The following is a 16,135-nucleotide window of genomic DNA, read 5'->3' on the forward strand; positions in this document are numbered from 1 at the left end:
TTCCATTAAAATATACTTTTGATCTAACAAGCCACGTTGTCCATTTGTTTAGAAACTTACATCTTACTTCTGAGACAAAAGAACATCAATTAAGAATGAAATGCATTTTATTAGATAATAGAGCAATGTTTGTAACATGGAAAGTCAAAGCCTAACAGGATGCACCACTTCCTTTCAAAGCTGAAGTCTAAATTTAACAGAAGAATTAGGATTTTGTTCCTTTGAGTCCCAAACTCTCAGCTCCTTTTGAATTCTGCAAAAACGACAGCAACTGCAGGCTTTCCTCAAAACAGATCAGGCCATAAATTCTTCATTTTTTGGTGCCTGGCCCTTGGCACAGGCCAGGAGTCAATGTTTCAGAGCATTCACATTTGGGAAGAATGTTCTGCTGGCAAGTCTGTCTTGGCTGCTGCTTTCCAGGAGCTGATCTGTTCAGCCAGGAACTCCAAGGTGAACCATTGACTTGCATACTCTGTTTAGAGATCTTCAACACAACCAGTCAGTCCTTCCTTCGTTACATTAATATAAATTAAGGCAGCTTCAATTGCAGGAGCACAGCACGTGTTTGGACTACAGTCTGCTAAGCAGGAGTGTTATGCAGGACAAGACATTTGTAAATACACTTTCACCAGGCTGAGAGTAACATTCAAGCATTTTGGTACTTATGTTAAGCCCCAAGGGAGTCACAAGCAATACCATCTCAGCTTCTGAAATAGTATCAGCTGTATCCTAACGTTGTCCTCTCCCCCTGCCTCCCTCCCTAAGACTTTTTGTGACTCACTGGACTGTGTGTCCAAAATTCCTCAGTGCCTCTGAACACAGAAGCTATTCATTCAACCTGACACAGACAAAATGCTGTCTCCTCGCTGCTTGGTAACCAGGCTCTAAATCCCCTCCTTTACTCCATTTCCAGTCAGGTGAGAGATGGACAAGGTGAGGAGAACAGAGCGAGGTCAGCATCTGGGAACAGGCTGGGTCAAATTCACACTGAAAACTCAAAAATTTCCAGAGAAACCAGAGCCCTCACGGAGCAGAAAAACAAATTCTTTGTGTGTCACTCGCTGCTGTGTGGCATTTTTTTTATAGTCATTCATGAAGAAAAGCACTGTTTCTCCTTAAGTACGCTTGGATCGCAACAATAAGAGGCTGAAGTTATTTTAGAAAAAAGAAAAGGACACGAAGGAACACGCATCTCCTTGCTGGCCAGCTGGCAAGGCACCAGGATCCCAGCACAGCTTCCAGCCGCTCTAAGCCAACGCTTTCGATGCAACACATCAACACCTCTTCTCCTCCCAGGGTCTTCAGAACAGCAGGGGAAAAAGATAAATGAGAAACAGCATTTCAAAGCAAGACGTGCCATGAGAAGGAGTTCTCTGGTGGGAGCACTGGATATGAATCCAGCTGCATCCTCCATGGACCCAGCATTAAAGAGTAGAGCCTCACTTTACCACCAGAGAAATGGAGATGATTCCACAGTAACTGTCAGATTATGAGGACAAATTCAGATTGTATGGAAGTGTTGCACACAGGCTGGAAAGGTTCATAAGCTTCCCTTACATCTGTAGCTCTGTATCCAGGAGCAATATCATTACCCATTTGGCAGCAAATGTTTGGCCCTGGGCAGCCTGGTCTAGTATTGAATGTGGAGGTTGGTGGCCCTGCATGTGGCAGGGGGGTTGGAGATTCATGATCCTTGAGGTCCCTTCCAACTCTGGCCATTCTGTGATTCTGTTAGGTCAGAAGGCTGCTCCACCTCCCTGGGGGGGAGAACTTGCTGCCTACGTATTTAGGTTTTCACCTTGGTTTGAAACAGCAAACAAATATTTGGTGGGATGAAAGGAGGGCTGCCATTGTTTCAAACTTAACTGAATTACTTTTTGCCAACTTCCCAATTTTTTGTTATGAACAGACTTGAGAGGGAAGAAGAAGAAATAGACTGCTTCCCTGAGCACCTCCAGATCCCCAACCTTCACCCAGCACTGTGTTTCTTGTTCCATTAACAATCCCACTGCTTTCCTGCCCAAGCCATCAAGGAGGAAAATCCCTAAAGCGACTGTCTGTACCAAAAATGTCCTCAAGCAACCCAACGGCACGGCCAAATTCAGGAGCTTTAGACATGGCTGCCCTCTGACGTGGCCTGTTAGCAGGGTTACAAGGGTATCAGCTGCATTTCTGAAGTTTTTAGAAGCCTGTTTTCAAGTCTCAGGAGCAGCACACAGGATGCACGCAGTAGTATTCTGAGGGATAATTCGATGGCCCAAACCTGCTCAGGTACGTACCACACACTAGACAAATCTCTAGAGCAAGATGTGTTGAAGAGCACGTTTCATGAATTTCTGGAATCAGTAAGTTTCCTGCAACTAGAAGTACATATTTCTTTAACTTAAACCTTTTAATCTTAGAGCTTCATCACGAGCCCACTCAGTGTACAACAGGCCAACTAAAGCCAGCCTTCTTAAGCTGCTGCTGTGCATTCATCTGCCCACATTGCCTACCCTCATTCCACCACAGCCACTCAAGCAAGTCCAGTCCATACATCCTCAGGTCAAAGCTAAGACATTAGAAGCCCTAGAGCTACATCAAACAAAGGAGAAAAAACTTGCTAACATTATAGCCACACCTCACTCCCCAGAGGATATGAATTTTGCTTACTGACGAGTTTCACCCACTGCTCCATCATTAGCAAGCTGAAGACATCAGCACAGCTTTTCATTAAGTTGGATTGCTTTCAAGCCTCCCAAATGCCTTCCAAAAACAAAGGGTTGACCGACTCATCCTACAGCATCTGTTCGTATTTGCTTGGTTTACTGTCCAACACCATAGCAAGGCAAGTACCAACAGCCTGACCGCAGACATACAGCTTGGCAGACAAGAGGTTTAAGAGAAGTCTTGTTCAAACCTCTCAGCACCTGCTGAAGATCCAGGAATTCACAACAGTCAAACGTTTGGTTGAGTAACACTCCCAAAAAGATTCCTTACACTTTCCCTGGCTAATTTAAGTCTTGGACAAACACTAAATATAATGAGTTGATCAGAAGAAGAGACAGAATTTCTTAAAAAAACCAAACATTTTCTGCAGATCAAATTCAATATTGTGGTTCAATGAGACAGAAAAATCAGTAAATGGGGGTAATGAGGGACAATTAATACTGCAGAGCTACGTTTTAGTTGTGAGAAGGAAGATGTATACTATGCACAGATAACATTTCTAAAGCAATGCCAAGGCTTTTAAACAATGGAACATTTAGAATATAACTGGACTTGGGGAAACTATCTAGATCCATTCAGGGCAAGTTTATCTCTTTAGAGATTGCTACTTCAACATCCAGTCCTATATACCAGTATCTAATATGAAGATAGCTGAGTGGTTCCAAGATTACATCAAATCTCTCCATCTGAGTCAGCTTACAAAAGCTATTAGAGCCCTCAAGTATCCCAGAGCTCCAGACATTACTTACTGGGTTCTATTCCATTTGGATCCTGATCACTGAAAGCACAGTTAAGACATCACTGGCAGCCCCTTCCAGTACTGCACAGTTTTCACAAACCCAACCTCTGAAGGCTGTACAGCAGCACCTCTGAGTTGACTTTAGCATCCAGGCTCTCACAGCTTACACAAAGTCAGCTTGACGCATCAATTACACTGAAAATTATCTCCAACATCATTGAAATACAAAGCCCATGCAAGAAAAAGGCGTTCCCTGCTCATTCTTTTTCCTCTAGCCTCTTTATTCCATCTAGTATTACATGATGACCCCTAAGAAAGCAAAAAAAGAAAAAAAAAAAAGCAGTATTGCATTTTTCTCTCCACATACTCTGCAAGATGATTTCATTTGGCAACCTGGATTTCACAAAATCAGCTGGTAAAGGCCCTGAAGGCAGATGGCTCTGCTCCAGCAGACCGACTGGAGTTAGCCAAGGGATGCCACAGCAGCTCAGATCCAAGTTGGGAGAGGACTTCAGGACAGCATGACAAGCAGGAGACAGATTCCTTTCCCTGATCCAGACACTAACAAATGACAGCCTTTGAAGAGCATAAACTGCTAAGGGCAAAGTAATAAAATTTTAACATCTAACTGGCCAACCGAGATAAGTCACAACTTCTGTGCACTTAGGAGTGATTCTGCACACCACAGATACCACCTCACAGATGGCAGGAAACAGTTATTGCAGCACTGCTCCTGGACACAGTCAGGAAAAGGTTTCCCATTTCCATTTCTAGCCCAGACAAATGCTTTCTTCAAGCCCTGGGAAAGACAATGCTGCCTGTGAGATCCTAGCTGATAGGAACCCAGTCTGACAGTTAGGTTTTCAAGATTTGTAATCAGTCAAGGAAGAACAGTGAGCAGAAAGTGGACGTGCATTTGCACAGGAGGAGAGCAACGCTTTGGCTTATCACTACATCTCAGTGTGGTGAGATATGGACTGTCTTTTCAATAACAGTGTTTCCATTCAGTTACATTTAAAAAAGCCTTTACTCAGGTTTCATGGAGAAGAAAAACAACCAAACACAGTCCTTGCAGTGTTAGAACAGAGATCAACGGAAGGAAACAAAAACAATATGAATCTGAGACTGATGAATTCGAGTTTGGAAAGCCTTGCCCAGAACAGCTTTATTTAATGGAAAGAATGAACTGACTTACAACAATGCTTGCTAAATCCTTCCTGAAACAAGATCCATAAATCCAGTACAAAGCTCACATTGGACATAACCATTGGCACTATTGCCAAAGGGTACAAATCCAACCTTCAATTTCTCATAGAGGCAGTTGCATCTGCAGGTTGTTAGCACAGGTGTACTTCAAGCTATAAGAAATGGTTGAGCAGGGAGACGGGGAAGAAAGACAACAGAAGGTGATCATTTTAAGTTATAAGCCATAAAAAAAAAAATGGAGACATCAATGCCAGATTTGCCACCACTCAATTGCTTTCCCAGACTTGCAGCCAACTTAGCACTGCAGCTTCCTTTTTCCACACTCTTTCAGTTAGCATACATTTAAAAAACAAAGTAGTTAGAAATCTTCCAGTCACCCAACAACATATTCTTTTTCCAGAGATGCTGCTGCACACAGACAAAGAGATCTGACACCAATTTAGCCTGACACCCACAAAACTATTAAGCCAGTCCCACTGCTGTCCTGTTGTCATGCCAGTGGATAAGTGAAGATATTAATGCACAGAGTTTTTCAGTTTGGACAAAGGGAACACAAGGGAACTACAGTACAGTGCTTTCATTTCCCCCCTCCCCACCTTGTTGGGGTTTTTCTTTTTTTTTTTTTTTGTATTGTGAGATAGAAGAATCCCAAGAGAAAGCCCGAAACAAGCCCATTTCCTACAGCTATATCCTGTTTGCCAACTCCAATATACAGCTCTGGGCAAACTGCCTGCTACAGGATAAGAAATTTAACTAAGAAAAAACTGCAGGAACCATAGTCTAGGTACCAAGAGCAGCACAGCAGCTTAGAAATAAGCTACCCATGGGAATCAACTGATATATTCCTCTCCAGTGAAGCAGATACACAGACTACAAGCCTATTTCAAGATACTATCATCACAGGCAAAAAGAAAAAAGGAAGAAGTCAGGAAAGAGTCAACTCCTGAGACATTCCTTATTAAATCCTTATCAAATCCTTACCAAAACAAAGACCATGTGCAGCTGACGCTGCTTTTTAATTTTAAGATAAATCAAGTCTGAGATACACCTCCAGTTCATTCCAATTCTATTAAAAAAACACTGAAAAACCCTAAGACCTGGCAACTGGCAAAATGTTTCAGTAAGAAAAGACTTCAGAAGGGAGGCTTTCACTGCATAAAAGCCTTTAAATAACTTCTTTGAAACTTGATTCCATTCACCTGGCATATGCTATCTCAATATTTGACAAAGATATGGCAAAAATAATTTCCAGTTAAGGAACAGGGTGCCAAGACTCTCGTTGGAAAAGCTGAGGGACTATTAATAATGCCTGCCTTACTGTAGTGCTCCAAAGCCACCTGCGTTTGCCGTCTCTATTCTCTCCTCCTTCTTGACAGGATTGCTGTTAGGGCCTCTCCAAGGTTAACACTTGCACATCATCCCTCTGTGCATGTGCTTTGTTACACTTGAAATGCAGTCCTTGCTCAGCTCCTGCTAGTCTCCACCAGGAGCAACCATGGTTCACAGAGAGCTTCCTTGATTTGCAGAGCCCACTAACCCCGCTTTCAAGTCAGTTTTGCATCATACTATAAAACAGGAATTCAGAGGTGAAGTACAGGCACCACATGGCATAACTCAAGGTGTCAGGCTACTCTCATTTTATTTTTTTAAACAGACTGCTGCAGTGCAAAATAAAGCTGGGCTGCAAGAAGTCCTGCACCTTTCCCTTGCTGCAGCTGAGGCTTAAGAGAAGTGACAAAATTCAACTTCTTGCACAAGCTTTCTTTCCAAATATGTAGTACTGAAAATTCTTCATCAGGTTTGGAATAGCAGTGAGGCATAAAAATATCCTCATTGGGATGCATCCTCCTCCATGAATAGATCCCATGAAGATTTAGCAGATTTTCATCCTTCTGTTCTGATAACAGGCAAGGTGGAAGAAGCTATTTTCTGATATTTGTTGGTATTTGAGGCAATCCTCCATCTGTGCTGACTGTTCAGATTCTCACTCTGACAAGCACTAACGTGCTAATTCAAAACAGGCTATTTCAGTACAGCAAACAGAAATAATTGCAACAGAACTGGACTTGAAGAACTCAGACCTTTATCAGGTGAAATATGCAATGGGAAGCAGCTCCAGAAAGGACTTTTCTTCAAGTTTAAAGACAAACAGAAGAAAAAGCCTGGCTCTTCCTTGGGAGAAAAGGAAGCCACACCTGTGTCAATAATCTGTGGTATTTAGTACTGCAGGGAGTGAGGAGTCTGCTACAGCTTGTATGCCTGGCGGGGAGGAAGGAACGAGCATGTCCATGGACGTGTCTCATCTTCCAAGCAGCTCACAGGCTGGACTGGAGCCAGCAGCTCTGAAGTAGGTAAGCCAGCTTCAAATGCTGTGATCTATCTCCCTCTTGGAGAAACTGGACTGAAATACATGGGGGAAGAGACCAAAAAAATAATCATACAATTTATAAGAAATAATAATTAAAAAGAAAAAGAACCAAAGATGCTGAACACAACTTTGTTCCCTGTTGCTGGCATTTACTAATGTCAGCCACATGGTTAAAAATGAGAACCTGGAAAGGCATCAGCTGCTTCAATGTGTGGGCACTCATTTTTAAAGCAGAGAGGACAGGAGGAGAAGCTGAGCTAACTCTACTCCCCCTAAAGGTTTTCCACGTGTAATGCTGCCTGCTCAACTGCCAATCTTCCTGATTGCCTCCACAGAGCACTGCAAAAGAGCATGCCAAAATGAGGGAAAATATGTAGAGCTGAAGGGCAGACAGCACTCTGCACAAGTATACTAGAAGATAGAGTACAGAGTGAAACCAGTGTGAAACTGCAGAGCTTATCTCTTGCAGGCTGTACTCACAGGCAGATAAATGAGTGGGAAACAAACCACTGGAGAGGCAACCTTAACTTGAACCCTGAAAGCTGCACACAGCACCAAGCACAGCCATGTGTAACACAAGGCCATTTTTAAAGCATGGCAGCTCTTCTGCCATTCCTGCCTGTCAGAGCCCAAAATACTAAGCCTGACAGCATCAGAAAGCTCAAACAAGGGAGGGCAGGGGACTTCAGCAGCCTTTCTACAGCACACTTCTAAAGCCATTACATCCTACCAAATCCAACCACTGCAAGATCAACACACAGCTTCTCCAGCCACCAAGAGCACAATTTTGGGGCAGAACAGCAGTTTTAACAGTTGTTCTTCAGTCGGGTGACCTGGAACATTCTAAGCAGAATTTTTTGGATTCCTTCTAAGCAGTTGAAAGTATCAAGGGCTGGTATTTCTTAAACAAACTTCATCCTTTGCCACCACTACAGCAAACAACTCTAATTTATTTTCTAAAGATTTTAGAGGTCAGCTCCTTCTTTTACATCTTGCAGCCTGTGAAAAAGGAAGAACAGCTTTCTATTATAGATACCATTTTTCCCCTAATGTTTTTTTTTTTTCCCCTCTTTTTCATAGTAAAATTACATGAGGTGTAAGTTCCTGAGTACATTCAGGTATCTTCTGATAATCTAGCTAGATGAATGCATGCTGAATGCAGAAAGTTTCACATGCCTTATCAAAATGAGAGTCAATCATCAGGACTACACTACTCATAATCCCCCAGTTACTTGTTCTTATCCTCTAAGCCTTTTACTTGAAATCAAGATAATTTTGGTATTTAAACAGACAGACGAATGACCAGGCAAGATATACTAAAACAACAACAACAACAACAACCCACACCACAATCAAAAGCTCTACTTTAATACATGTCTATGCATCGTAACACAGGGAAGTTATTCACAGGTTGACTGGGTTGATAAGGGCTCCACAGCTTCGCTGACTACCAAAAGGTGGTGCTTAGACATGCATAGAAACATCGCACACCTCTGAGAACGGGACAGCTTTCTGCTGCCTCCCACTTGGACTGCCTCTCAACAGAACACCACAAAGATGCAGGAGGACCCTTAAAACCAGAGAACATAGCTTCTCCTGAAAGCTACTCCTTTCAAAAAACTGTTACCATGTGTTAAGCATATACTTGCATAGGGAGTGCCAATATTTATCAGAGTTCCTGCGCTGGCTAGTCCTGATAACAGAATCAAAGCTCAAGAGTTAATGATTCCCTCTGTGAAAACACCAGCAAACCAAGCTGAAGGGCTGCGCCCTGTCCTCCTGCAGCCTGTTATTCATTCAGCCCTACAGCACCAAGCACAGAACCCCTCCAATAAGACCTGGAGCACAAAGTCAGCACTTAAGGTTCACGTTCCTCCTCCTGCAGGGCAGGCCCCTGTAGCATGCTCTGCAGCCTGGTTGGTATCTTGTTCCTACATCAAGGTTGCAACTATAACCAGTGGCTGGCAAGAACCCAAGCACCTGGCAGGCACCACAGGGCCTTTAACCCTCATCATTCCAAACCAATACTGCCAGCAGAACGTCAAGTTTCAGGTATTTTCACAAGGTCCTTCGTTTTGCACTCATGGTTCCATCACCTGATGAAACAATCTAAGAATCCATCCAGGCTCTGGGACTCCAAAAGACACCAGTCCTTTGCCAGCAGTTTCTGTGAACCACTTCTTTTTCCTCCTAAACAGAAAGCTTTGTTTCTGAAATCCCTTTAAGACAGTAGTTTGTTTGAAGTTTGTAACTGCTTACTTAATACTAAAAGCAGGGAGCACTGAAGTCATTTTGGTTACTAACAACGTGCTGCTCCAGAGTCTGAGCACATCCTTCTCAGATAATTTGAAGAAGCAATTTCCTTTACCTTTCCCTGTGAATCTCTCATTTTCTGTGGGTCCCTGAAACACTTCAGTTACAGGATGCAAGAATTCTGACTTTGCTTCCAAAAGAGAAGTTGTTTTGGTTTTTTTATTACAAGCATATAGCATTCAGGACTCCCTCACAGGTGTGCAGTAACAGAAAATCCTATGAACTAAAAGCCTGATGTGGGAGAACTTTTTCAGATGCCTGATGAAGCTTAAAAATTCTTCTATACCTGGCACATCTCTTTCCCCAAATAGATTCAAAGAAATTTTCCACTTGACTCTCCAAGGGTAGACACCACAGTGGACTGATATCAGTATTTTATTTTGATAAACTCATTGTAACTTCCTGCTCAGCAGAAAATAAGTTTAAAGAAGAAAAAAAGATGAAAGCTGCAGTTCCATCCAGGCCTTCTTACTTCCTTTACCTCTAGTGAGGAACAAGGGCTGCAAGGACAGACAGATGTGATGAGTCCTCAAGATCAAAACAAGGTAGAGTCAAGATTAAAAACCACAGGCAAATATAAATACCATATGGTGGAGTAGAAAAGTCTCCCCACTGCAACTTTGAGGCAGGCAATGAATTCCACTCTCCCCATCATCACTTTACCATTACAAATGCCACTGACAGTTTTTACACCATTCCCCACTTTTAGCCTCCTTGATTTACATCCAAAACTGACCACCAGCTGGAGGTTTTGTGTTACCACCCAAGCAAAAAATGAAGCCAAGTCACAGGACGCTCCAGCAACGAGGAACTCCTCCACACAACTTGGCCTGTCAATTGTTCTCCTCAATGATCCAAATAAGATAAAATAGTTCACTCACCACATGTTCAGATGGGAAAACAATAGAAAAGGAGTCTGAATGTACATTCAGAGCTTGGAAAGGCTACAATTAACTAATCATTTGCAATGGTTTCACATCATTCATGCATCTTAAAGGATTGGCTTTCTGCACACAGACTCAGACACTGGGAACACCCTGGCCACATATAAAAGGCTCACATCATCTATTTAAGTATGTCTTCAGGCCTCTCATTAAGAGGCCATCTCATTTAAGATGTCTTCAGACATCTCATAGTAAGGATGAGAGCTAGAGTACTCAGCTGGGAAAAAAGAAATGAAATTATCCAGAAGCATCAGCTGATCAAGTGCCTCACTTCTCACCACACTCTGGATTTAGAGTAACCACACTCTTACTCTCTAGTTCTCACATACCCTGCAAGCTCAAAGCAGCGAGGAAGGAACCAGGAGAACACTGCCACTTGGTGGAAAAGGGAGATAAACATTTCCTACTGCTACAAGTAAAAACGACTTTTACATGAATGTTCTATTCCTTCCCACCAGACCAAATGAATTTCTTTGTAGTACAGCTAGAGCAACTCCATTCAGCATCCCACACTATGCTTTACAACATGAACACACCTCGTCTGGGCTGTTTGCTATGCTCATAGCAAAGGAGGCTGTGGCTTTTTTCCACTTACATTTAAGGACCACTATTAAAGATGACAGAAGTCTAGAACTCCTGAAGTTCAGATCTGCCTCCCTGATAACCTTCTCAAATCCTCACTTTTCACGCCATGCAAGGATTGTATTTTACTTTCTAACTGTGAAAGCCAAAAGCAACAATCAATTTAGCAAGCTTTGTAAGGAAGTAATACCAGCTTTACAGCTGGTAACTTTATTTTAAAGCAGAAAAATTAGTCTACTCAAGCTGAAGTATACAGTCTGAATATCCGTTTTTCTCTAACACTTCAGCTCAACCTACCTGTTTTGCTCTTAACTACTCAGAATGTTCTTACCTGAACGGCCTGTTTCTACTTGGGTGTGCCTGTGCTGAATAAGAACATTCCAAATTCAAGAAGCAGAGGAAAGATGCCCATTCTACTTATTGTCATTTTTACAATCCACTAAGCTGCTTCTTCTGGTGTCTTTTCTACTAACAAATTTACATAGAGATTTCACTGTATCTTGCTTTGAGGCATCTTCTTTAATCTGCAGAGGATGTATATTTCTTGTAAAGAAGAGATCACAGAGGAATAGGTGTTAAAACTTCAACAGCATTCACACACTGTTTCTATGCTCACTGTTTCTACTTAATTTTCCAAATGCAGAGAAAATGACAGCATGGCAGGTTCCTTTATCTTAAAAAGTTTGCTCATTATGTAAAAGGGTTTTAATGTAATTTAACTTAGGAAACCAACTTATATAGCAACATAAGTAGAAACTGAACAAGCAGTTTATGTATTACCATAATCTACAGTGACTCTCAGTTGCAGACAGGGGGTCAAGCTTAGACTCTTTTTCTGCCTGAATCCAGGTCTCACTGCTTTGTATTTCAGTCGAACTTCCTTTTGCCACACATTTTTCTAACAGATGTAAGTGTTAACTGTAAGACCTGGGATGTTTCTCTGGGCACAACTGAATTGATAATGTTGATAATTGACATGTTTTATGACCTCTGGGAACATACAATCATTTACTCATTATGTGGTTCTAACTACAGCTTTTCAAATAATGCTGGTCAGAAATAAAAGAATTCTGCACTTAACACCACATCTCCCTGATCACTGAAAAACAGGAAAGATGCTGTCACAAAATACACCTCTGATCTAATTCAGAATACTGCAGTTCTTCAATACAGATCTTGACCATCACCCAGTCCATAGCTTAACTACTTAACTAATTTTGGCAGAAGCCAGAAATCACATTACATCTTCAAAAAGAAAGTACAAAACTAGCTACAGAAGATCAAACATGAACACCAAAGCCATGCTTTTAAGACTTATTCCTCTTGTACTGAGCTTTCCCCCCACCACCGTGCCACACTTCCAAATACCTTCAGGTCACCAGCCTCAGGTTTTTCAGTCTCTGAATCGTCATCTTCCTACAAGACAAGAATTTACAGGATTAAGCTTAAAGAGAAGGCTTGGAAAGTAACTGCACTTATAGCAAAGGGCTTGTGCTCAGCAGCCCAGCAGTTCTCCAAGACCCTTCTAACGGAAGTTACTTTTGCCCAACCCACTCATGACCAGCAAACAAGCCCTACAGTTATAAGGAAAAAAAAGTGTTGTTTTGTTAGGAGTTTGTTTCCTTTTTAAGGTAAGAGCATAATTCAGTAGCAAATGCCTTCCACAAAAGTCACGTGGCTCCTCAATGTTCAGAGCTAGACACTGAAAATAACAGAGCTAGGAAGAAAGATATTTGTCATTGGATAATTCTGTCTTTTCTGGTTGGCAGGTGGGGGCTTCTCTTGCACTCACCCCTGTTGAGCAGGGCTCACAGCAAAAGCAGCACTTGCAAGGCCTATTATATTCCCAAGCATACACCAGCAACACACAGAAGACACACAACTTGCCTGCCATCCAAGCAAACATGCAGGCTTGGTAAGGATCTGCCCTAGTGCCAAGTTTGAAAGATCCAGTGATGCTTGCTGACACATCTTTTCTTACTTGCACAGTGCTCTTGTGGCCTCATTTACTGATTATGTGAACTTCCATGGAAAGGAACAACCCACTAGTTTCAGTTTCAGATAACAGACACCAGCTAATTTTCATCTCCACCCAGATGTCAGAAAAAAACTGGCAAGTTTTTGCCTTGAGTGCTTAAAATACCAGAATCAGCCTTGTATAAAATTCCCATGAGAAGTAGTAAGCAATGGCTTTGATCTGAAACTGGTAGGTAAGCCTACTGTTCCATTGGCCAATGGGTTACTGCTTCACTGGGGATCCTAGAGCTATGTATGCAAATAGATGCTCTGGGTTCAAAGCAAGTAGAGAAGCAGAAAAAAAAATAAAATAATTTTCATGCTCACACAATTCAAAACAGTTTTTCCTTTGAACTTCACTACTCCGTTTGAGCTTTGGCCCCAAAATATTAATTTGGTATTTCAAAAACAAACAAACAAAGATTACGTGCAACTGAAAGGAGGGGTTAACATGAAGTGCACACTTCAGGGTGTTAGCACACACTCAAGTTCTGGCAAGGCAAGCTACAGAGTGATTCACCCAGTAACACCGAAGTTTTAATTGCAGGAATTAACATGTGCATACCACAGAAGTGAGACACCAAACCCTTTCTTCACTGCAGATCCTCTCCAGCTTACCTTCCTAAAATATACGTGTGCCAATAACTCAGCTTTAGCAATCAAGTTCAATAACAGTAACTGCATAACTAAGAAGAACCACAGTACCAAGTTAGTTGGTACTTGATCACAAATTCCCCTCTAAGCTCCCACACACATTCAAAAAGAAGTAATTTTCAAATAATCAACAATAGGTTCAATCATTCATTAGATGAACACTTAAGTGAAATAGCTTCAAAAACCTTCTAACCTAGCAGGGGACTTCTCTGAAACAGCAAGAGAACATTACTGAAACTTCCTTTGAAGATAAAATAACAAACAGCAGATAAGGTAGATAATATAAGCACAGGGTTATTTTGTTAAAGCCCCAAAACAACTGAATCCAATTTTTACTGCTTTCCAAAAACAGCTCGTAACCAGTAAGTACCCATGCTACACTCTATCAAGGAATCCCTTGATTCTAGTTAAAAAAAATATGTTGCTGCCTTGCAACAAGACTACAGATAAGGCACCCTAATTAATCTCCACAGATCAGTACAGTAACTGGAAACATATGCAAGATCTGCTAGCTAAACACTGGAGTGATTTCACCAATTGCTATTTCTTGCACAGTGCCTTGAATTTCCCAGGTGATGGATGGTTAAAATCTACACTGACAATGCATGTGCAATACAGGCTACCCATTTTACATACTTAGTTGTTGAGGAACATCTGCATCACATCTACCACCTTTAAAATAAAGAGATCTCACTGAAAGAGTCTATAAGCTTTGGATATGAAGAGAATGACTAATGCAGTAAAGAAGTGTCATTACTTCACTTAGCCAGACAATCACTGTGAATGCTATTGCTCACACTCATTCCAGTCAGAAACAGAACAAATAGGAAAAGAGACCAATTTCTTCTCTGCTAACTGGGGAAGCAGATGGCCAGAACAGTGAGGATCACATAAGAGAATGATCTAATGCACACAAAGTAGATTTCAGTAAGGGGAAGCTGTAGCAACACAGCCCTATTTCTTTCATGTACTAAGTTGCCAAAAAAATAGAGCAGTCAAGACAATAACAGGGTTCTGCAAAAGGCTGATAGAAGAAAAAGGAGACAAGAACCTCCCCCTACCTCCTCAAGACTTATTGCTTCACTCCTACAGACACATCAGAAGTATTTGTCCTTTTTTGTGTAATAGGTGCACTCACGTGCTGTAAACTACGTGCCCTATCTTAAAGTGCATCAACTGTTTTGGCATTTATGTGGTATTATATACATGCCATGCACCTATGACAAACAAAAGCCACTCAAGTCTAGACAAGACACTGCTACATCAAGTTAACTTGATGCAGTAAGTTGAGTTACACACAGAAGAATAATTGCAGACATGACAGAACTTCATTCTTTTCAATTTTCCAGCTGACAACGCAACATCATTTTTCTCCCTTAGCATTCTCATACATGCTAACAATGCTTAAGGAATAGTGTACATTCACAGTGACAGTTTCTTCCCCATAGAAGAGTCAAACAGCATCAACAGAGTTAGTAACAAGCAGCAAGATCTGCGCCAAACTGCCATTGGGCTCCAAGGCAAGTGCCTTCTATTTAAAAATAAAGTGAATTACAATACTTGAGAAGTGCTGAAACCTGCATCAGGAGGCACTGCCACCAGGTTCCAGCTCAGGGTGCCATTCAGAGGCTCTCCCAGGAGCAAAAGGCATTGCAACGCATGGCTGCAAGCAAGACAAGCCCCAGGAACCGTGAGATACTTACTGACTGCCTGCTGTTCTCATCGTCCTCCTCTTCATACCCCTCCTCATCCCCATCCAGGCGGCTGAAATCATCTTCTCCATACCCAACTGAGACGAGCCCTCCTTTCTCTCCTAAAGCAAAAGAGGAGAAAAACAGAAGGCAAACAATAAGAAAGGAGAGACGAGAACGAGAGGGGCCTTCCCTTCTCTGACAGGAAGGCGGCGGGACGGCTCCAAGTCAGCCCGCTGCTTTCCCCAGGCCCCTCCCCGCCCTCACCCGTAGCCGTTCCCCCATCGCTTCCCGCCGTCCCGGTCTCGCTATCCGATTCCGGGTCTGAATCCTCGGCATAAACCGCCAAAGAGGACAGGACGCTGCGCTTCGCCGCCGCCATCTTCTGCCTCAGGCGGGCGTGCTTCCGTCGCGCAGAAATGACGTCAGAGCGGTCGCCATAGCAACGCCGCCCTCCTCCTTCCGTTTTAAACGCGCGCTGATCGACAGGGGAAATGTCGATGCTAGCACGCTGCGAGGGGGGCAAAACTCGTGAAGACGTTATGTAGGGTGAAATGAAACGTCAAAGGTGAGACGGGTAATTTTTTTTGAGGGGTTGCTTTGCTTTTTAAATTTTAAGATGGGGGTTGGCCCTTTAAGAGCGGCTTCTGGCGTCATCACCCGGCGCCACAACGGCGCACGGCTGGACCCCGAGGAAGCGCAGAGAGCGGGGGCCGGGGTGCGGAGGGGTTCGGTTGGGGAAGAGGCGGAAGGATACGGCCCGTGGGTGCGTTGAGGGGAAGCTGTGAGGGGCTGGCGACGGGAAGGTGCTTCGAGACCCCCAGCTGACCCCGGCCTCATGGAGATCCCACAAGGAATGAGGCTGAGGGGCAGTGAGGGGGCAGCTCCCACCGATGGCGGATCTGTCAGGGGA

The 16,135-nt window shown here is 42.8% G+C and overlaps 2 protein-coding genes across 5 annotated transcripts in view; one reads left to right on the forward strand and one right to left on the reverse strand.

The window, feature by feature from the left end:
- The window catches only part of LOC122168164 (SAP30 binding protein), a 29,449-nt gene extending 13,812 nt beyond the window's left edge, over positions 1-15,637 (reverse strand). The window contains exons 1-3 of one of the 2 annotated variants that reach the window (XM_042833274.1): positions 15,490-15,637; positions 15,235-15,344; positions 12,230-12,277 (exon numbers count right to left, since the gene is read on the reverse strand). In XM_042833274.1, coding sequence (XP_042689208.1) covers positions 12,230-12,277; positions 15,235-15,344; positions 15,490-15,604 — 273 coding nt within the window. In that variant the 5' untranslated portion in view covers positions 15,605-15,637. The remainder of the gene's footprint in view (positions 1-12,229; positions 12,278-15,234; positions 15,345-15,489) is intronic. The other variant, XM_042833275.1, reaches the window with a different exon arrangement.
- An 8-nt stretch (positions 15,638-15,645) lies between these two features.
- The window catches only part of RECQL5 (RecQ like helicase 5), a 37,152-nt gene continuing 36,662 nt past the window's right edge, over positions 15,646-16,135 (forward strand). For 2 of the 3 annotated variants that reach the window (XM_042833271.1, XM_042833272.1), the window contains exon 1: positions 15,646-15,790. In XM_042833271.1, the coding sequence (XP_042689205.1) occupies positions 15,777-15,790 (14 nt within the window). In that variant the 5' untranslated portion in view covers positions 15,646-15,776. Of the gene's footprint in view, positions 15,791-15,908; positions 15,989-16,135 lie in introns of those variants that run through there. The other variant, XM_042833273.1, reaches the window with a different exon arrangement.

The sequence above is a fragment of the Centrocercus urophasianus genome, unplaced genomic scaffold (assembly GCF_019232065.1).
Source record: "Centrocercus urophasianus isolate 14NV4802_14NV808 unplaced genomic scaffold, USGS_Curo_1.0 seq_41, whole genome shotgun sequence".
Lineage (NCBI taxonomy): Eukaryota > Metazoa > Chordata > Aves > Galliformes > Phasianidae > Centrocercus > Centrocercus urophasianus.